General features: G+C 33.2%; 1 protein-coding gene across 1 annotated transcript in view; it reads left to right on the forward strand.

Annotated features, from left to right (window-relative positions):
* LOC128187489 (uncharacterized) overlaps positions 1-23907 on the forward strand; it is an 81372-nt gene that overhangs the window by 38085 nt on the left and 19380 nt on the right. Inside the window, exons 20-28 of the mRNA XM_052857921.1 lie at positions 3421-3431; positions 5039-5389; positions 10242-10406; positions 10781-10906; positions 11016-11108; positions 11485-11720; positions 12082-12349; positions 20017-20196; positions 21206-21382. Of these exons, the coding sequence (XP_052713881.1) occupies positions 3421-3431; positions 5039-5389; positions 10242-10406; positions 10781-10906; positions 11016-11108; positions 11485-11720; positions 12082-12349; positions 20017-20196; positions 21206-21382 (1607 nt within the window). The remainder of the gene's footprint in view (positions 1-3420; positions 3432-5038; positions 5390-10241; positions 10407-10780; positions 10907-11015; positions 11109-11484; positions 11721-12081; positions 12350-20016; positions 20197-21205; positions 21383-23907) is intronic.

The following is a 23907-nucleotide window of genomic DNA, read 5'->3' on the forward strand; positions in this document are numbered from 1 at the left end:
TTAAAATGCATTGAAAATATACAGCAAAACTCTCAGGTTAATAGCATACTATAAATGTAATCAAAAAGCAATTCATCTTTTGTTCTTTACCTAATTTTCAAATCTGAAAAAAGCCAAAGACCTATCTTTGGAATAGGCGTATAATGTTCCTCCCGGCCATTGGTATTTTAACTAAAGGCATTTTATCACCGCTAAGATAAAGTGTGAAATGTCGTTTTTTTATATAAATAATGGAAATGTTGAAATCCGAAAATGCAAAAAGAAAATCAAATTCATATTCTCCAACAAATTATTCTAGACATCTGTCGGTCATATTTAACAAAACAATACTTAATATATTATTCTATCATAAGAAAATAATAATAAGGTCCTCCGATCCTTGGCCTCAAACATTTATTCATCTTAAGAATGTTATTTATCCTTCAAACTTTATAAATAGAATTTAAAATAAAAAAAAAAAGATTGGTGGCATCCACGTACTTTAAAATTATTGCAATTTAGCCACAATTGATATAATGGAATAAATAACGTATACAAGTTTAGATCAAAATAAGAAAAAAAAAACACTTATGCCGGTGCATAAGTGGCTCGAATCCCTCTACCTCTAGGTAGTAGGTTTCCGTGAAGCCACGAAACCAAGTAGTTCATTGGTGTCTTTATGTAAATATTAACACTACAAGACTTATTAAATTTGTCTATATGAAAGGCAGCTTTATGGTACGAATAAAACAAATCCGGATATTTTAGAGTTATCGAACAGTGCTTAGGATCGGAGACGTCAACAAAAGTATAGTGATGATATGAAGAAAGGAGATCATTTTCGATTATTTTTTAAACTCTGTTAAAGGGGCAATTGTCACGAAAAATATACTGTCGAAAATTCTATTTCAAACACAAACTATGATAATAAACTCTACAAAATTGAATTTGAATGGTGGCTGAGGCTGATCTTTGCAAATTTCCATTTTGTGTTTTGCACAGAAATTCATAGCTTGGTTTAACTGCAAAAGTATACAAATTAATTCAAAACTGTAAAAGAATCTTATCAACGTTGTGTTTAAACTATTATAGCATACATTGTAATTCAAATTAAGGTATGAATCGGGTGAGAGCATATTACTGCAGTATTCTGTTTTTAAATGAGAAATGTCTGTTCTCCTCAATACTACCAAACATGTTGGATCATTAAGATGTTGATCTTGGTTTTACACCAGATAATGCTGCAAAAGATCGAGTCAAATATTTATTTTGGTACACTTAACTAACTGCGATCTAATAACGTGACGTATAATTTGGATAATTTTGAAAATTGACAAAAAAGGGACACTTGGCATCTGGAAAAGTTTTCATATCAATTATTATAAACATAATCCAGGTTTGTGTGATTAAACATAATATATAACATTTTGGAATCAGTTTTTCTCGATATGTCACAAATGGGATAATTTTTTACTATGCCCTGAAAATTGCTGAATCACACCGGAAATAGTTATATTGCCCTCCCGGAAAAAGTTAAAAGAGTCATATTTCACATGAAATGGTTACATTGACCTACCGAAACTGTTATATTACCCTCACGGGCTATAATTCTGCATATTAATTACGTCGGATTTGAAATCCAGCTAAGCAAACGTAAACAGTTCCTTGAAATGTCGGGACAGTGTTTGCTATTCAGAGAAACTTACTTTAATAGTTTATTTTGAAATATTATCTTTTTTTGAAAGCATCTATCGACATTTTGCCAAAAAATTGATTTGTAAGATAAAAAGATATATTAATAATTAAAATATACCTGTTTATGAGGTAAACAGATTTTTATTTTTAAAAATATTATATAACATAATATAACATGATATAACGTGTTAGGCCGCCCTCTGCCTTCGGATACAATTCATATTAATTATAAGATTAGTACAGTACAGCATTTAATGATTTCCATCAAGATAATATTTTCAACATTATTTCACTACCTTATATACTTTAAAGCATTTCGGCGGGAGATTACTCTTATATATAATAATAGGCATTACAATTCTCAGAAATACTTGGTCGGTCATAGAAAATTATATTGCTCATTAAAAAAAAAGTCAATAGCACTTCCTCGCCATTCTTTTAGCACAAGTTAGATAATATTTGTAGATACAACATAAACATCTGATTATGTAATTTGAAGAGAATAATTCTAAGATAATTTCTGGAATTAAAATAGTCTAATTGATCCTAATGAACAATTCAATAACATGAATATTAGTATTTGATAAAGTTACCCAAAAATTAGCAAGTTCTGGTCCAGAATTCAAGTGCAAGTCAATATGTGTATATAGGTCTGCTGCTCTGGTCAATGTCCTGTCAATTAATGTCAAACTTGGCGGTAAAACACATTAAAAAAACATAGAGAGCAACCGATTCAACCTGACTCTGACAATCAATAAAAACCAAGGTAATAAATATCAACTGACCAACTCATGATCAAGCACTGTCCTTAAGATATATGATATGATTTAAAAATTGAATGGGGTGGATCGAAGTCTGTGTAGATTAGTTTAGGTGTGTTTTAATTGCCTTTTCTCGTATGAGTCAAGCATATCTAAATGACATTTCGTCAGCTTTGAAAAGAATTCATTTCTGAGAAAGAACACTTACGTTTTGGATTATATAGCATCTTGTTGAATAAATAATCAATCTAATGTTATTTCTAAAGACCATACAATAGTCAAACGTCACAACTATCAGCAATATTTATCAGTAAACGACATGTACAGTGAGTATAATAATAGCAAACGTGTTGTAAGATGTACATACATACTTTACCTTAATATAATCTCCAACAAGAGCAATTTGTATCGCACACTGTATATACTATTTAGCGATCCGGACCATACTGTCTGCAACCAATCCTGATAGGGTAAGCACATGTACAACACGATGCTATCTTATATGAAATATAATTCAATATCATTTAATTATATATTTTTTAGATTTATATTTAATGTGCTTTGATCAAAATGACCCTGACCCGTAGTTTAATTGTAATCGGGTTTTTCAAATTGTTAAGCATTACCTTAGAGCGAGAGGTTCGCCAAAAAGAAAAGCATTTGGTTTCTAAACACTCTTAAAGAAAAGCATTTGGTTTCTAAATATTTAAAAGAAAAATTTTCTGTAGCTTATCTTTAGCTTGAAGTAGAGAAAATCAAACTCTGAACTTTATCAATTCAATCATCTGGAACTAAACTTTTGAATAATTCTCTTTCATCTTTGGACATTTTAAAGTCACTCATTATCTTTCATCTTTGGCAATTTTAAAGCAACGAAGATGAAACGTTTTGCGAATCATCTCTTTGAAAACAAAACAAAAAACCCCAGGTAACTTATAATATATTCAAGCGTATTTCAAAATGTAATTTGATAATACATGTACAGTTTTCGGTTTGGTTGGCAGATCATTTAATTCAAAACATTAATCAATTATATCGAAATCGTTCAATGGATGTTCGAAGCTTCATCCGCTTGGTAGATAAAAAGGCGTAAAATGTCACAGTCAAATGCATCCAGATTTTAAAATCTGACCGCATGTTTTTCTTTTCACCCCGAGCGAGGCATTACAACATCAAAAACAAAATAGAGGGACGACATAATTTACCTTTTATCAACCTGTCGTAAGACAAAGCTAGTATGTGTATAACATCTTCACTGCAGGTATTAATGGACCAATGGCAAAATTTAATAGCCTGAGGTTGCAACAGATATTGGTGAATGGATTATTGGTCTGAAAGGGGATAGGCGAAATGATTAATGCAAAGATTTAAGAATTGATCTATATTCAACCGATGGCAAATCTCCAGTTTTGCTGAAAGTACATGAAATAAGCAGAATTTTGAAAAACCAAAGTAAACTTTGTGTTTTGACTGTATTTATTCATAATAGAATACAACCTTTTAAATCAATGTTAATACAACCAGATCTTAATTAATGATATGAAATAAATTGAATGGATATTTTCTTTGGTATAACCATTTTTCGGTAAAAGGAATAAGTAAATAAGTGAAGCTGCTCTAAAAGAGTTCACCGTCATTGCCTTTTTATTTGTTCACATGAAGTATTGGTAAGTTTTTGTTATATCCACAATAAGGGTTGATAGTGAACACCATTCAATAATTGTAAAGTCAAAACAGGAATTATAAAAAAAATCGAATACCACTTCATCAAATATATATGTAACTAGGTAAAAGGCGAAAGGCAATATTTAATCGATTTTCATGAGTGACTGCCATTATAAGTGCTTCATAAAATGCCAGTGTTTCCTTCACTCACTTTGTAGATGTTCAAAACTATGCTAGTCCTCGAAAGACTGATGCAAAAGAAGGTTATAATTAGCAAGCCATTGATGAAAGCTAATTAAAAAAATGCCCATAGACAGACTCTCGGTTGTATCATTTTGGATTTTTATTCATCACTGTAAGTACCATTCATCGCACCTTATGTGAAAGAAATCGGGTAAAACTTTTTTTTAATTTGAGTAGTGATTAAGTAGGGCAAATATATTTTAATATATATGCCTTAGTTAATATTTACTAATTCATTCTTAAGTAGTAGTGTTAAACAAATTAACATTTACATGTACAAGTTGTACAGAATCTGTTGTGAGTTTTCATATGACTATAATGCGATAAAGTATAAAGTATTCTCAACAATAAATCCTTATATATATATATATATATATATATATATATATATATATATATATATATATATATATATATATATATATATATATATATATATATATATGTGTGTGTGTGTGTGTGTGTGTGTGTGTGTGTGTGTGTGTGTGTGTTTAATCATAATTTTTAATATATGTACATGTAAATTATAAATTTTGAATTTACAAAGTGAATATAATTACAATATGTACGACAACTATAAACAAAATTGTATCTAAATGCACTCAGTGAATTTAAAGTTTCCAGTTTTTCGATCTTAAATAAGTTAAGGTATGAATTTAAGATTTTTATTATTGCATGCATCCATTTCTTCTTAGGGTTTGCAAATGGAATGACAGTGTATGAACCTTCATTCATAAGTGATTGGATAACAGCAAAGGCACAAGATGATCACAAGGTCGAGTTTTACGTGCCCTTCACGGATATAGAAAATGCAACTGAGACACAAGTACCGGTCAAGGTCATTGTTGAGGTCAAGGTTGAAGATGGTTCTGACTATTACATATTCAATGCCTTTGGTTCGTCTCCTAGAGATGATGACGCAACTGAAAAATATGGAGGTGTTATTTATTTCTACAATGCAAGCGGTGTTTTGATTCTTTTACCAGAGAAGTTTGATAACGACCGACTCGATATGAAAAATGACGATGGATTAGCGGTGTACCTTGGTGAGTCTGCATCTGATAAAACTGTCCAGTATTGCAATGAATTTATAATACTAAGGCAGGACTCAATGACAAAAGTTCGGCGTATCTTCATAAACAATCTCTTTATTTATTAAGGACGTTGTTTACTCAGTGTTTGAGTTCTCAAATTCGGATTCTTATGAAATTCAATGTCATGAGTAAAATTTGTTCTAAACACTAAAAATATTCATGAAATGAATTATTATTGACAAACCATTCGATATTTTTACTTTATTATGGAATTAGGGTCAAACAAAGTTGGACTTTTAACAAAACAGAGAAAATTCAGATTTTCTTTGTTAGTCAACATAATTTTGCATATTTTCTGTAGGTTTTATCTCTCTTTTTCGTTTAGATATTCGAATGGCACGCACTACAAAAATATTGAAAATGCTTAAAAACGATAAAAGACACCATATCTCAATATTTTGATCATTGCCCTCATATAACTTTTATGAATGCAGAGTAAGGTCAATAAACCTAGTTCAATGCTATAAATGTTTTAGTATTACCATCATTAATTTTTTGTAAAATTGAATCAAACAAGGGTAGGAATTTGAATACTGATAGAGGAAATTCGGACTGGAATATTCATAAAAATTGTGAATGAAAACTGAATGCTTTGTAGCAACCTCTAATGATACACCGTCCACTAATGATATAACGTTGCATTAGGGGTAAGGATGTTGACCACTAATGATATGATTTTATCAAACCCGGTTCAATTTTCAACCCAGGTTAACATTTTTTGTTACACCGACATTATCACCATTGTTTATGTAGTTTTAAATCAACCAACTTTAATTAATATTCTTTGTTGTTTTAAAGGCCGGACATTTTTACCGGGTGGTAAATCTCAGGTGAGGGCGGGGCTTAATTCCTAGAGGTGTGAAAGCCTCCGGGGCTTGCAGTCTACCTGCGGTCGTGAACGCTGCTAATCACTATACACAGGAAGCAAATTAATACACAGGAAATAAATAATTAGTCAGAATTGGCCATAGTTTGAATGTGTTATTGTTCTAATGACCATACGAAGCGATTTTATATAGAAATGTTTTGCGTCGTCCGAATTTTCTCTAAGCACACGTGTGTAAAGTACAATTGAAAAAAATTCAGTAAATTAATTCTGCTTTAAAAATATAAGTCGGTACATTGTGTTTAGCCCTTGACATTGTTTAGGAAGGTAATTTTAATAAATATAATTGTATAAGAAACCAATACGATCAGTTGGAATGTGGAATGTAAAGGCAGCCATTACTCGGTGACAATTAATGGAGTTCGTTTTCCATTGAGTGACCTTTTCGTGCAACAAGTTCCAGTTGAGTGTATTACCAGTAAATACAGCTTTAGTAGCTCAGAAGAGTGTATGTGCTTTGGAGCTGCTCATGCATCTTCGTAGAATTTACTAGATCACATGCATTCAACATGATTGAAATATACATGTAAATTGCGAATTTTCAATTACTGAATAATTATTTTTCATAAACAATGTTGATACTGGTGATGTTAAAAATTCAATTTATAATCCCCCTTTAAATACGTGACGGAAGAAATCTGCGGACCTGGCAAGATCACGCTTGGACGATCACGTCAATCAAACTGGGTGCTATTGTTTCACACTTGATTGACAAGCGGCATCTTTTTGAAGTTTGTACAGGTAAAAAAGGGGGCGTTTGTAAAATGTTCGGCCTTTTATATATGATTAACAAATTCACATATTCAATTTAACAACAGATGAGTGATTTAATTGTGCTACAGACCACAATAGCAAATTATCTTATGAATTGGATCTTTTTTATGATAATAAAATCCCGCTAGAAGTTTTACAACTATATTTTAATATCGAAAAATCGCTTTTCTTCAAATTTTCTTCAACTAAAAATATTCAGCACAACTCCTTTTTGAATAATGATAATCAATTTGGATCTTCAAGTAAACAGACGAAGTCTTAAATTTTATGAATTTTGTCTGTATGCGACTATTTCAGTTCAAGTTAAAAGGCAAAATATCAGGGGCAATGTCAGAATGGTGTATTTTACAATAAAGGACTATATATATGATCAGATATCTGCCCCCCCCCCTCCAATTTTAACCAATTCTTATGTAAAATCTTACAAAATCAAATCTTTATCCAACGTTATACAGAGGTTGTCTAACATATTAGACTCAACATTTGTCACCATGGTTCATGACCTGTCCATCTATGACGTCACTTAAGTAAATTTTGTTTCCAAATGTAAATATAAATATAAATAATTTTATATTAAATCATATCATATTATTTCATTAAAGGTTGCAAATCCACCCATAAATGCAATTGAAAATGTGTGCAAATGTGTATCATTAGTGGTCAAGGTAGTACTTATTTCTCATTTTTTCCTCATATCATTAGATGTTACGATTGTTGACTGAAATTATATCATTAGCGGACGGTTAGGTTGTTCGTTAATGATAAAACTATATCATTAGTGGTCAACATCTTGATCACTAATGCAACATTATATCACTAGTGGACGTTGTATCATTAGAGGTTGCTACAATGCTTTGTGTCTGTTTAGTGTCACTGCCATTCATTAACTGTATTTCATTTTTAAATTTTTTTAGCAATTTGTATTATTTTAACAATCAAGAGAATTTCAATCATTGTAAATTTTTTCAGGGACTTTTCTTAAATTTTCAAAAAATATTCAATGGCCATTATCTCAAAAAGTAGGTCACTAACCCACTTTTTTTGAAAGTGAAAAAAAGCACTAGCATGATAGGTCTTTAACACACAATATATGGTTTTTCATTATCATTAGTGGAATTTTTTCATTCTGAGTAAACGTATACCTTTATACATTTGTAAGCACGCGTTAGATAACAAACCCGATACATTTTGTAATTTTAGTTATAGGTTGGCTTGGTATTGAGAAAAAATTAAATTGATAAAAATAAATAAAAAAAAAATCCCATCAGTAATTGTTAATTACCATACCATTACTATAAGGATTCTATAATCCTTATAGAAGATATCAAGTTTATAAAATGTAATTAAGCTTTTATTAAGTTACCGGTTTTCAGTATTAAATTATAAATGAATCTGCAATATATAGTTCTAACTAGACGTGGCAGTCAAATTCTTTAAAATCTTTGAATTTTGCATAGCAATAATGTTAATATTACTTGCCTTATATTCGAAATTCAAAAAAAATATTGGATTGAAAATACGATAAAATATACGAAATTCAAAACTTAGTTATGACGTACTACAAAATTAAACAGAATTAAAGGATATAAGCCCCGAAAATTGTCTATACTATGAGAGAGAGTACTGATGTAGCGCCTGTTGACAATGCTAATAGATATATTTTTTAATGTTGAACTATAAAACCACTCTTGTATAGCACTTTCTGTTGTTCAAGTAATGGGCATTTTCAGTGTTTTTATTTCATATAATATTTTATTTGAATTAAGAATATTTTTTCTATGTGCTCAAACTAACAGACTTGTGCTGAAACACACCTATTAGATATCGAAATGAAAATATGATTTAGGCATAAAAAAAATAAACATAGGCTATCTGTTTTTTGTTATACGAAGTTTTATTTATTCATTTTCTTAAAAAAAAAACATTAATTGTGGGGGATAAATGATTCATGTTATAAATATAACACACTGGGCATGTAACGTTAAACAGAAGTTAAACAGAATAGGCGTAATGTTTATGGATCGACATTGTAACGAGGCGTTCTTGGAAATTACAATCGCAATTTGTCAAAGAAGTTATTCAGTTAAAATTCATTTCTGACTTTATTACAAGCCTCGATCAAAATTGCAAAAGCAATATCACAGACCTTTCGTGTTCAGTCCATTCACGGATTACGGTCAAATTTAACTCCTTGTGCATTTCTGTCCATTTTGTTCCGTACAAAGAACTTCGAAGTTAAAATTGCTTTCCTCTATAATGTCAGAGGAAAATCATTGCGCTCTTGAATCTGATTCTGTGATAGAGTTTTCTCTAACAATGCCTAAATAGACTCTAGGTCAAATTTCGGTCGCTTTGTTTTTAAATTTCCAACCGCTCTGCGACTTCAACAGAAGTGGTACTATTCCGCCAAGCCTCTATCGGTTTTTTTTTTCAATTGTACAAGTGAATTTTCTTTTCTGATTCACTTTATTATAATAAAAAAGTGTTGTCTTTTCAAAATTAGTGTCGTATTTATTTATCATGAAAATCAAATGCCTGCAACATTGTTGTACTATTTTTTGTTACGTCATCTTAATCGAAGCGGCTTTCTAGGTCATCACAAAAAAGATAGTATGGAGCATTTTCATTGTCATAATTTGCAACAAATGTAAATATAAGAAATAAGGTATCATTTTTGGATGTATGTCGGGATATAGATACGGGTTGGTACGTGATCAAATCTTCTGTAATGCCCTTCGGGCTTTATAGGATTTGATCACGTGACCAACCCGTATCTATATCTCGATAAACATCCAAAAATGATACCTTATTTCTTAAATAATACTGATAATATTTGCTACATGTAGTTTTCTAATGTTTCCTCGCTGTATCCTGCTAGTATCTGTCTCATTTTTAGGTGTAAAACATAACATCTGTTTCTTTATTTGCAAATGTGATGCCTTTTTTCTTGTTTCCAACTTACCTGTAGCGGTCCAATAAGTTAATAACAATTTTCCTCTAACTGTCCATAATTTGTAAGAATGGACAGTTTTCTATCAACTATTTTAAAGAATTGACAGCTACAGGTGACTTATTTAAATGTTTTTAAATTCAGAAGTATTGTATCTTGTATAAATGCCAAAAAGAGCAATCGATTTGTTATAGGTACAGATACCACCTGGTTTCAACCGTTATCTCTTAATGGAGGCACAATTCAGACCAGGTATGCCGATGCTTCTGTTCGAGTCAAGATGTGGCGTCAAAATGACATGCCTCCGGATTATGACACCGATTTTCAGTACCATCTGAGGTCAAAGAATAACATATCGCGTAAGTACCTTCTTTAAGCATCAGAGTTTTTTTTCTGACATATACCCATAATGCATAAGAAATATATAACTTAAGTACGTGAAATATATGCAACATTTGGATAAAAATAATTATTTTTAAGAGTTTTATTCAGTAATTATTAACAAAAGTCACAAGCGGATTCAAACTCGTGATCTGCGGGACACAAAATACTTTAATCACTGATCCACGGTGAAATTCAAACCAAACGATTTAAATAAACCAATAAACAAAACAATTAAATCACCATCTTGTGACGTAGTGTATAGAAAAGTATAAGCCTTGGTGCAGTGAGGAAGTTTAATTTATTCATTGAAATCGTCTTAAAAAGTTATGTTTTTCATCTATAAATTCAGCAAATAACTTGACAACGTACTTTGAAATTCCAATTGGAATGACGTCATATCCGGACATGGTAGTTGTGCAAGCAAAACCTACAGCAACATTTGCAGAAATTCCTGGACTGATCTCCGAAGGCAATGGTAAAATAATGCAATGCCATGCACTTTTTAAGTCATGAAAATTTAAACTTAAGACTTCATTACAATTTATCTTTTGGCATTATGCGAATCTTGAAGCTGTTTCGTTTAGGGATACCTGGATGTTTTACCTGTGGGACAGAAGCAGGAGGTTTGACGTTTGCCTATAACGCATCACACGTCCGAGTATGGGTGAAAGAAAGTTGTAAGATTTACTTGTTTTTCAATTTTCTTTTTTTTGACCATGATTTAAATAATTCCTCAAAGTAAGATTTCCTTTTTGTTTTCGATGTTGTTATTGACTACTTTTTTATGACAGTACCGAATACTGAAGGGACTTCTGAATAGCAGTAAAATTTTAAAAGTTGATTATTTTTCCCGTCATTTTCAAGTCAAACATATGCTAGAAATTGATATCTTTAAGTAATTTAGAAATTTGGGTTTGTTAGCAGAATTTCTCCCACAGATGTGGAGGACCCTTAAAATTTATGATTTTCGTTTTCTTCATAATGTATCTAGTATTAATTTAATTAAATTCAGACAATAACGCATATTTTGACAATGCATATTGATTTTAATAGACCCTATAACAAGTGCCGCAGATGGATGGGGATTAAAAACTTATCTAAACAACGAACGTTTGGTTTCATACGAAGTCAATATCAGAGTGCTAGCATGGAACTTTGATAGCGACACAAATAAATGCCGTTGGACCTGGAACTCAACTATTTATGCTAACCAGCAATCCACTGAGGCTCCAAGGATGATATTTTCTAGTCCAATAGAAGATATGAATTCTGTCCTCTTTCTGGTCTCAGTGAGTATGCTGTTGATACAAAAAAGTTGCCATACTTATAAGACGTTCATTTTGGCATAACATTTTTCATGAGTATAAATGTAAGTCTCAGTGACAATCGAGTATAATAGTAAAAAGATGTAATCTGAACAAAATTTAATACAAGCTGAAAACCTCACATTTCACCAGCAGATGAAACGTCTTGAAAATCAAAAACAAACGTTAAAACACATATGGACAGTGTTTGCAGTAGAACGATGGAGGAGAGAGCAAAAGATTAAACTTCTATATTTATAATTTAATTTGAATTAAACGGAATCGTCATTAACTGAAACAGGCAATTAATTGTACAACAATTAAAAAACAATTTTATATTTCCCAGATAAGTCCCAGGGTTGGTGCTAATGGCGGTTTTCTGTTTTACGGAGTTGGCTCGGTGGTCACTTCCGGTGATTATAACCCGGACATACAAAGCAGATATAGTGGACTGATATTTGGGTACAATCAGTATGGAGTCTTTGTCTGGAGGGTCAAACCAACATCTAGGTCGTTTTTCTTTGATATTGATTTTCCTTGGGGAAGCGGCGAGGAACAACAGCAAACGAATGACGTGGAGATAAATATTCACGTGTTTGGGTTGATGTCTAGAGGTTGGTAGTTTTATTCATTTTTACAACATTTCCATTGAACCAATGCTACAATGTTCAAAGTGTTAATGTACTAGCGCCTATTGCGCGGTCTCTTAAAACTTATATGCTTTGATTATTCATGGATGTAAAACAACAGGAAACTGCGATCGTAAAACAGACATCGTGGATTTGGAAGTAAAATATATATGAATCGCTGACTACAAAAATAAAGCCCTGGGCTTAATTGTTGAGTGTCAGGTTTCAAACGTCCTTTTATGAGTAGTAAGTAGGCAAGTAGCATCGTTTTTAAAAGTGGGGTAGGGGGCGCAAAGTCATTCATAAAATCTTAAAAAGGAAAAAAAGATAAATAGTAGTAATAATAATAATAATAATACATTGATAATAATAAAAAAAGATTTTTTTTAAAATTTCCTTAATCATCAAAATTCTAATCCGTAGAAGAGGGGGTGGGTGGGATGATAGCATAGTATGAATTCCTTTTGCTGTTAATTTTCTCGTTTAAATACAATACCCCCCCCCCCTCACGAATGCTACGTGTCTAGAAACTTCTATTCCGTACTAAACTGCAGTATTTTGAATCTAAAGGAAAAAAACATAATTCATAATTTTTGGGTTTGCATACTTCTGAGGAATTGAATAAGAGAAAATTGCAATATGCATCGATGCAGAAGTTTTCCTTAGTCTTTCTTTTCGATGAACTGGACAAAATGAAAATCAGTTTGTCTAATCAAAGAGCTCATTTCCCCAAACTACCTGTAATATCTGATATAGGTAATTCGTCGAACAATTGAAATAATGTTTAAGCAAAAAACTATTTTCACAAAACTATAATAACCTGTTTTCGTGAATTATTATCAATTCATTTTTAACCTACCCAACCCTTTGTGAAGTTGTGGACAATATACTTTTACTTGAAAAGTGTTTCAACGAGCACCAAGTAAACACGTGCGTCCATTTCTAATATTTATTCAAGAACACAGAAAACGTGACGTCATACACATCAGTACACATAAAGGTCACATGGTACACAAACAGCTGATTCAACATAGAAAATGAATGAGACATGAAACACCTCCCCCTCCCAGTTAAGAAAATACAGTAAATTTTAAACAAGTTCCCTTTGGCTAGAAGTGTGACTAGAAGAAATTTAGAGGTAAGTAACCTTATTACTAAGGACATATATGATACACATGAGACACAAATATTACAGTCTTAGAACATACAAGTCTTCCGCTAATGAGACATTCATACAACACATAGTCATTCAACAAACATAATCGTCCAGGTTCTTTGGACGTCTGACAGCTCGTCCACTGCGCGTTTGAGTGACTCCAGGCGACTGCGGAATCGTAGGAATATCACACGCGTTTTGGTTATGCGGTCGCAATTCCTTATCAGTGACAGGTGGATTTGGATCGGCATCTGGGACGAATGTTTCGGAGGGTATTACCGGTTCACTGTAATTGGAGTGTACAGGTCTGTCGGTTTTCTGGAGATGTCGGCGGTTCCTGCAGTATGTTCCTCTGGGAGTTTCAACAGTGTACGATCGCCTTTTTGTATCTGCTTCCTGTACAGTTCCTTGAGTGAGCCATAATTTGTCCTTGTCTGTTTTTTTTTTTTTTTTTTTAAAATACCATTTATTGATTCCTTATAAACAAGTACATAATAACATATCAGAAAATAGCATATGGTGAAAACAGAGTTACAATATATATCAGGTTTTTATAAACTAAAAATGTACACTGTATATGTATATGAGATAGTCAGAAAAAAGGGGGAAAAAATCAATATATGTTGAAAAAACGTATACGATATATATCAAGATTTTATGGGGAAAAAAATGTTACATGTACACCGTACGTACATTTAAACATGTATGTGTTAATCAAAAAAAAGTGAGAGACAATAAATCCTTGCATTGATAATTTACATGTGATTTTTTTTATATTTTGTATTTTGGCCCACACATAACAAAGGGTTTCCCTACCATCAGTCAAAGTCTGTGTCCATGTTAGAAACCCTTGTATACAACAGAGGGACTGTCTCCCTTGGAGTGTGGGCGTATATAATTATATATATATATATATATATATATATATATATATATATATATATATATATATATATATAATAGATATAAGCATAAGTACATATTCATAGCATAAATGAATATTCATAGTAAAAATGCAAAATTTTGAAAAAGTTTCTTTTCTTTCATTTGATGTAAAAAAGATAGAACAGAACAATAAGATAAAGTATTCTCTTTAATATACATTCTTAACGATTGGCTTGTTTCTTCTAAGTTTTCGACTCTACAGAACATTTTATATTTGTAAATTCTGAATGCAATAAATGAGAGGAAGATATTATAAAGCTTTGTTGTTTCGTTATCATCAACAAAAAAGCCAACAATGACATTTTTCCAAACAATATTAAATTTAAGCATTGGCTTGCCATATGCCAAACATGTTTTACTTTTACACAATCAAAAATTAGATGCTGTGCATTTTCTATCTCGGTTCTACATATTTTGCATTTGTTATTTACCCCTTTATTCCACTTACTGATTAACAGATTATTACTTAGTAAATTGTTTAGAAGTTTATAATTAAATTCCGCAATACTTTTATCTTTGACATTTTTAATTTTGTTGAAATATATTGATTTCCAAATTTCCTTATCTTGGATCTGGAAATCCCTACCAAGCTTTCCTTGTGAAATTGGACTTTGAAATTTGAGCTTTACAAGCTTCGAATAAAAACATTTAGTTTTGTATTCTTCGTCATTCTGTTGCATTTTTATATAGGGGATTTTAGAAAAATCATACATGAATTCAAATTTCTTAAACACTTCTTGTATTATTTTATACTCGCAGATCCAATTGATTTTTTGTTTAACCTATCAAATATATCTCTTGTACTTTTTAATTTACCATTTTCTTCAAAGATATCTTTAACATACAGTATTCCGCTTTTAATCCATTCATCAAAACATATCGTTTTACCTTTAAAAGTAAATGAAGTATTCGACCAAATTGGTTGTAATAAAAACGATTCGGTATTTATTGATCTGTCATTATTTTGCTTAAAATCTTTACATAGATTAAAACAGGTAAAAACTTGCTTATAAAATTCTGGAAAGTTTTTTAGTATACCATAATTTTCAGTCGATATTTCTGTTGTGCTCATTAAATAGTTTATATTGATATTCAGCGCTTTACAGAGACTATCTATATATTTTTTTACAACATGATTAGTTGTAATTAGGCGGGCAATCCACGTTGCCTTTATAGCCTTTAATTTAGAGTCTATGTCGGTAATGCCTATACCGCCATCCATAATATCGCCTATCATCGTATTTCGTTTGATTCTGTCTGTTTTATTCCATATGAAATTGTATATTACTCTATTTATATCATTCACATAATTTCTTCCGGGAAGTTCTAAAATACTAGAAACATATATAAGTTTAGGTAAGGCAAGAGAATTAACTACAGTAACTTTACCGAATAATGTTAATTTTCTCTTTTTCCATGATTCAAACAAAATTTCAATATCGTGGTTAATCTTCATCCAGTTTTTATTATAACACTCGATTTTGTCGTGTCCTACAAAAATACCTAAGCATTTTACAGCTTGTTTAGCTACTTTAATACATCTACATTTTCGAACTGGTCTTTTAAATTTCCTAACAATATGCATTCAGTTTTTGATAGGTTTGTCCTTGTCTGTTTTGATTCTGACTGAATCTCCTGGCTTTAGTTCGGGTAACGGTTGCGCGTTGTAATGTTGGTCATAACTACATTTGTACCGTTCCTTGTATCGTTGATCGCGAAGGAAAACGTCATCACGGTCCATCCATTCTGGGTCTAGCATTTCCGGTATCATGGGAATTGTTGTGCGTAGCTTTCTCCCCATCATAAGTTCAGCTGGACTTTTACCCGTCGCTTCAATAGGGGTAATGCGGTACGATAGTAATGCTTTGAAGATATCATCCTGGCGGAGAATTCGTTTTGAGATCTTTACGGCACTTTCTGCTTCCCCGTTGGATTGCGGATAATGAGGACTCGTAAACGTCTGTCGGAATTTGTAGTCTTCTGCAAATTCGTGAAAAGCTCCAGAGGTAAATTGGGTACCGTTATCAGATACCAACTCTTCTGGTATTCCCCATCGAGCAAATATATTCTTCATTTTTCGAATAACGTGCACTGGTGATAGACTGTAGGAAAGCTATTTCAATGGAAAAATAGTCAATGACAACTATAAAGTGTTTTCCGTTCAACTCACAAAGGTCTGCAGCGACTTTTTGCCATGGTCGACTAGGTAATGGAGTATACTTCAATGGTTCTTTATGTTGCGATTGACGGTGTGTTTGACAAAATTCGCAAGAATTTAAGAAATTGCGAATGACCTGTGAGATACCAGGCCACCAAGCTGAATCCTGAGCTCGTGCTCTACATTTTGTAAGTCCAAGGTGTCCCTCATGTATATTCCTCAGAATTTTGTTTCTAAGTGTCTCGGGTATTACAATACGATTCCTGTACAAGAGTAGTCCTAATAGCTTGTCGGTCAATGGTCTTGAGTTCTCTAGCGAATCAACATAACACTGGACTTCCTCCGCAAAGGTATCACTCTGGTTTGGTCTTCCTATCAGACTTCTTGAAAGTGTGTCCGGAACAATAAGGTGTTTTCCTGGAACGTGTTCTGCATGTAAGCTGTATCCCCGTAGTCGCATAAGCATACGCTGACAACGTAATGGTGCTTTATCCAAGTCTTGAGTATTAATCAAAGGGACGAGGAGTTTGTGATCTGTGAGCAGCTTAAATGATTTCAGTCCTACCACATAGCACGAGAATTTTTCACAAGCCCAAAGCGACGCAAGGCATTCTTTCTCAATTTGCGCATATTTTAGTTCAGTGTTAGTTAGTTTACGTGAACAATATGCCACTGGCTTGTATTTGTCTCCTTCCATCTGAAAGAGTGCTGCCCCTAAGCCATAGCTACTAGCATCTGCACTAACGACAATAGGCTTCTGTGGATCATAGAATGTCAACACTGGAGCACAGGTAAGTAATTCCTTAACACGACTGAATGCATTAGCTTGAGCTTGGTCCCACAACCAGGCATTTCCGGATTTCAGTAGGTCTGTCATTGGGCTGATTACTGAGGCTAAATCAGGAATGAATCGTCCTAGGTAGTTCACCATACCAATGAATTTGCGTAGTTCGGTAAGGTTGGTCGGAGTTTCAATCTGTCTAATGGCATCAACTCGACTGCTACTTGGTTGGATATCTTCAGATGAAATGTTGTGTCCAAAGTATTCTATCTCAATCTTACGGAATTCACATTTTTACCGGTTCAATTTCAGTCCTGAATCTTGAATTTTGCGCAACACTGTGTCAAGCCTCCTGTCATGTTCCTTGCGTGTTTTCCCCTGAATCAGGATGTCGTCAATGATAACTTCCACTCCCTCAATTCCACGCAGTAAATCAGTCATCTTGCGCTGGAAGATTTCTGGGGCGGATGTAATTCCAAATGGTACTCGTCTAAAGCAGTAACGTCCCATCGGTGTTATGAATGTTGTCAATTCGCAGCTGTCTGGATGCAAAGGAATCTGATAAAATCCACTTGATGCGTCGAGTTTGGAAAACAACGTTGACCCTGCTAATCTCGGAGAAATATCATCAAGATTTGGAAGCATGAAATGTTCTCTTTTCACGGCTTCATTAAGCTTCTTGAGATCTACACAAATCCTCACATTTCCATTCTTCTTTAACACTGGCACCATAGGAGCACACCAATCCGTTGGTTTCTCCACTTTTTTTGATGATGCCCTCCTTCTCTAATCTGTTCAATTCCGCTTCTACCTTTGGCATCAGTGGAAATGCAATACGACGAGCAGTAGTTAGACAGTATGGCTTTGCACCTTCAGTTAGTGTGATTCTGACAGGCTCACACTTTACAAGTCCAAAACTTCCAAACAAACTTAGTTCAATACTGTCAATTTTCTGAATTAATCCAAACTTGTATGCAGCTGATCGTCCTAACAGATTACTTGTTCCTTTGATTACATGGATTGGAAATACAAAGTTTTTGCCCTTGCAGCTTGTCTCAGCTGTAAATACTCCAAGACAGTTTATACGTCATCCTGGTCCGAATAAAGCTGTGTTTGCAGATTCCAGTTTTGGTCGGTTTTGGAGTGCATGGTAAGTTGGTTCATCCATAACTGAGGTGTCCGCTCCTGAGTCGATCTTAAATGTTAGTTTTTCCACAGATTTTCAGATTTATTTTCCACACTGCTTCATCGTCATTACAGGTTGTGACAGATCCAAGAAATCCTGTTTCCTCATATGGTTCTTCCGGCTCGGATTGTACTATTTCTGCTATGCTATTCTGGTTACAACACACGGCAAAGTGATCATATTGGTGACACCGTCTGCACTGTTTGCCTCTAGCAAAACAATTATCCCTTGCATGGTGTAGGTTACACTTGTTGCATTTCCCTAGGCCTTGTCTCCTGTGATGGTTACCTCTGCCACGGCTATGTGTATATCTGTGTCCACGACCTCGACCTCTGCCTCGGCTGTTATTGCTCTGCAGACTCTGACCTGTAGCGCTGTGCTTGCGAACTTCCTCCACGTTGGTAGCTGACACACTCTGGTCCTTGATCTGTGATTTCACACTTTCTGATTGCCGCGCAGTTTCGACTGCTTTCTCGAGTGTCAGATCTGATCTGAGCTGTAATTTTTCTGAGAGTTCTTTGTCCAAAATACCAATCACCAATCTATCTCGAATTTGCTCTTTCTTGTCAGGAAAGTCACAATGTTCAGAAATTTCGTGGAGAGTTCTAACAAACGTTTCTACTGACTCACCAGGTTGTTGTGCACGCTGATGAAATCTGGCTCGCTCGTGAATAGTATTTCTCTTTGGAACGAAGTACTCGTCAAATTTCTCAAATACTTTTTCGAACTTCTTATCCTCTTCATCAGCAAATTGGAAGGACTTAGAAATGTGTTCAGCCTCCTTACCCATTGCGTAGATGAGGGCGCTGATCTGGACCTCCGGGTTGTCCTTGTACAATTTCGACGCCATTCTGAAGCCCGAAAATCGTCCCTCCAGTCGAGCCATTCCGTTGGGTTGCTGAAGTTAAAACTTTCAGGGGGGTTGAACAGAGGCATGATTACGTTTCCGCTAGCTCTGAGATAGTAACTGTGGGTTTAATTTCACTGAAGAGCCGCTTCTGACACCATGTTTAAACGAGCACCAAGTCAACACGTGCGTCCATTTGTAATATTTATTCAAGAACACAGAAAACGTGACGTCATACACATCAGTACACATAAAGGTCACATGGTACACAAACAGCTGATTCAACATAGAAAATGAATGAGACATGAAACAAAAAGTTTGAAACTCTTTTTGAAATTAAATCATAGATTTTCACATAAAACGTTATTTGTTGTTAGGTGAATTTCTTGATTGTGATCTAAATAATCAAAACCATGATTATGTCAAATTTCGCAATCCAAACAATATTCTTTAAAATCGGTAATTTTAAATGACTCGTACGGCTCTGGTGCTAAGGACAAAAAAAACAATAGCTTGAAAGAAACTTTTTTGCTGGATTTAAATAATCATCTAATAGCTTAAGTACTTCCAATTCTTTAGGTTCATGTAATACTACGGGTTTATCTTTGACGAATGGATATCTCAATGTACCTTATGTGCTTCCTTGTGAAAGAGAGGCTATCGTCTGCAACTACGGGTTCCAAGCGTCAAATAACTCGGACACCGAGGTGCGCTGTAACCTTGATGCAGAATGGAATCAGACTGTCCTCCAATGCACAGGTAATTAACTAATAGAATAAGATGACCATTAAGATTAGTATTGAACTATATAGTAAGATAACAAAGAGCACGAATTTGTAAAACTGGTAACAGTGAAAGTGTTTTGGTTTTACTAGATTTAAATGTCGAAGGAATAAATTCACGGAGGAAATATGGTAACCATTATGCAAGATTCAACATTAGCAATTATAAGCACTTATAGTTTAATTAGTCTTTGATTATTCTTCTGAAGAAACAAGTAATAGATCTTGGGACCGTTTCCAACGATGATAACGATTTATTAACATGCCCTATATCTATTCGATCTTCCTTAAACTTACATTCCAAACTCACTTGGAAAGAAAAAGTTTAATATAAGGTAATATAAACATGGAATTCGACACAAAAAGTCTAGAAGGGTTAGAATGATCAGTATGTGTATTTTTAATGCCCCGTCAATTAATGAAAGTCAATAACTGAGTTACAAGCAAAGTACAGAGATTGCTTTTTTGTAAACAAAGCTCGAGTCTTGTTATTGTGTACATTGGTATAAAGTTCAATCAAATGCTGCTTTTTTGTTGATAATATCATTTATGAATGCATTAAACAAGTTTATCTTGTTTGAAACGAAGTGGTAATTCCTTTCTTTACAATATTTGTAAGCAACTTTAAGACCAGATCTTTGTAAAAATAACAATGCATTCTTATCTCTTTATCCCTCTTATACTTTGAATTATAGCATTCAAATTTTGGTTAACTGTTCGAATTGCACAAGTAAACTTTTTTATATATCAATAATTAAAAATAAAATGTAATCTTAAAATGTGTTTAGGTCCCTTTAATTGATATAACATCTTTTAATTTTACTGGTTAAATTATCTCATGTTTATTGCAAATATCAAATATATAAAACTTTATTTCATTTATAAGATATCGCTCAAACCTAATATTGGTTTAAAATTGAAATAAAGCTAGTTAAGCCAACATATTGTTAATTTTGCCTATCATAAATCTTGTTTCACATGAACAGAAACCTATTGTCCAGACGAATCCGATCTGCCAAATGGAACTCTTATAGAAAAACATTTAACTGTGGACGGAATTTTACAATACACCTGTAATCTAGGATTCAACATTTCGGAAGGAAATTTGAATAGGACTTGTTTACCAGATGGGACTTGGAGTGGTTATCCTCCTGTCTGTTCAGGTAAGAAATAATTTGCAAGACGGTATCAATGTAAAAATAAAAAAAGAAGACCCTCCTCCTTCCACGCCTCGATTAGGCTTGAATCTCTAACTAAAAATTATTTTATTTCATAAGTCATCGTTTTGAATCACCAAATAGATTATTTGTGAGCAACTTATGTATCATCAACAGATATTTCAGACTTTTAGCGGCATGGTTTTGAAATTTAGACGGGTTATTTATTTACTAACCAAATAAGAAGTCGTTTTCATATCATTCCAGCAAGGTAAGAAGTATTTCCGCCATCGTGTACACATGTGGATCAAGAATGTAGTTTAAAATATATCTTGAATTGACTTGTTTATGACAAAAATTAACCAAAACGGTCGTCTAAAAAAAAACAAAAGCAAAAAACAAGAGGTTTGACATGTTGATTTGTATGTATTGTGAGACAAAGGGATAAATACCGGTAAATTGCGCATGGTTTAACCTTTTTCTTAACAAATGGTTGTAAAGTGCACACAATGACCTCCCTCCAAAAATTTAAGATTTTTAAACATTAATTTAAATCTGCAGTTTTGCAATTCTATGTGGGTAACAAAAGACATTTTTCTGTACCTTGTAAAATTTTAAAAGAGATCATTGGTGTCCACTCTAAAACTATTTTTTGAGAAAAAAGTTTAATCATGCACAATTATGTTGTACCTTTTTTTATTGCGTTTGTATCTTTGACCACAGTTTTATTCAGTTTTTAGCAAGAATAAGACAGTTGAAGAAATGATACATTTTTTAATCCATGTATATAAGACATTCCCCTTAGGACTGATTTTGTGTACGCTGTTTTCAGACTGAACAAACTGTATGATAGAACCATTTTAACAAGAGCAAAAAGACCTTGGACTTTCTGTAGGTGGTAACTATCTATTTCTTGCATCAAAACAAATTGAAAATGACGCTGGCTTCAAGTAAAATAAAAACCAGACATATCTTATTGATTTCAAAATGCCATGGCTAAGTGACAAACAATGAAATAGACAGCCTTACGTCATAGGAAAGGCTTCATAAACTGTGACGCAGTAAAAAATTTTCTAACGATCCTACACCGGAATAGAATAAAAGCAGCAACATGTCAGGTGTCCCATAGTACTTGTACTAACCATAGAACAATATAAATGCAGTCTCCGTTTGCTCAAAATTTGACCTAAAAAAAAAGACGGCCAATGAAATGGTTGAAAATACTACATATCATTAAAGTAATTAAAACAATATCATATTACCAAGATTTACTTACTCACAATGTATACTGTAAAACACGCCTATAACGTAGCGAAATTCGTTATATCTGTCAAGTTTACAACGTGTAATAGCGAGCGAAACGAGCTATACCTGCAAGGCGTTTGTGAATAGAAAATTTAGACCAGATGCACATTCATCCAACGGATTTTCGGCGTTAGTTACTTGGACCAGTATTGCAATGTTTTATCGGGCCAGCAGTTTCGTGTAAATATGGTTTCCCATTTTATGTTCTCACGAAAACAAGCAAGATAAAAAAATTAAAGACTATATACATGCATTGTACATGTAAATATACTGCTGACACAACATACACGGATATATAAATATAAGTAATCGCCCTTTAAACTCTAATACAATCGTGTGACGTCACAATGGTTTTCTTGCACATTGAGCAGTTAAGGTCAAGATCTAGTAAATGAAAGGTGCCTACAGGTTTATGAAATTCAAGGTATAAATTCTTTCAATGATGCTTCATAACAATATCTTTGTTTTATAGGGTGTACCGGGGCTTCAATTTTTGGTAAACTCAATGAAAAATCATGTTTTAAACAACCATTTTCTATGGAATATGAAGGATAAAAGAAACAAATCACGGACTTTTGTCCATTTTTCACTTATGAAATATATGTAGAATGCCTTCAGTCTCTCTAAAAACGGCTTTAAACAAGCTCTTGATCTCCTCTTTAAAATGATGTCAAATTGAATATGGTACCGGGATTACTTTTCACGTGATTAAATATCGAATGTCAAAATATTGTTTTATTTTCTACACAATTCCTTTTAAGCCGTAAATTACGAGAAAAGATTCATCAAAATCAATTATGACGTCATAATGGTTCTATCACCGAAAAGACACTCTGGAATCATTTACTAGATCTCGACCTTAAATTTTTTCGGCGTCAGTAAATTTCGATACACAATGCAATTCCAAGCATTGCAAATAGTATTCTCACGTTCTCGCAAGGATCAAAGTAAAACTTTTAGAACCTGATAAAATGTTTAATTGCAATAACGACATCCTTTTTAGGTAAATAAAACAATATATTATGCGCAGTTTTAATAATCAGGGGAGTTTTTAAAGAGCCAGACGACACAAAACCGACGTGAACTCTGACGTTACAATTATGTTTAAATAAGGGGAAATAACTCTAACTGTAGTTACTGTAAAGTGAATAACCATGGAATCCTCTCAAAATATTTTAATCATGAAAAAGCTAACGTGAGAAAATGTCTTCAAAGATATGAAACAA

Source organism: Crassostrea angulata, chromosome 6 (assembly GCF_025612915.1).
Source record: "Crassostrea angulata isolate pt1a10 chromosome 6, ASM2561291v2, whole genome shotgun sequence".
Lineage (NCBI taxonomy): Eukaryota > Metazoa > Mollusca > Bivalvia > Ostreida > Ostreidae > Magallana > Magallana angulata.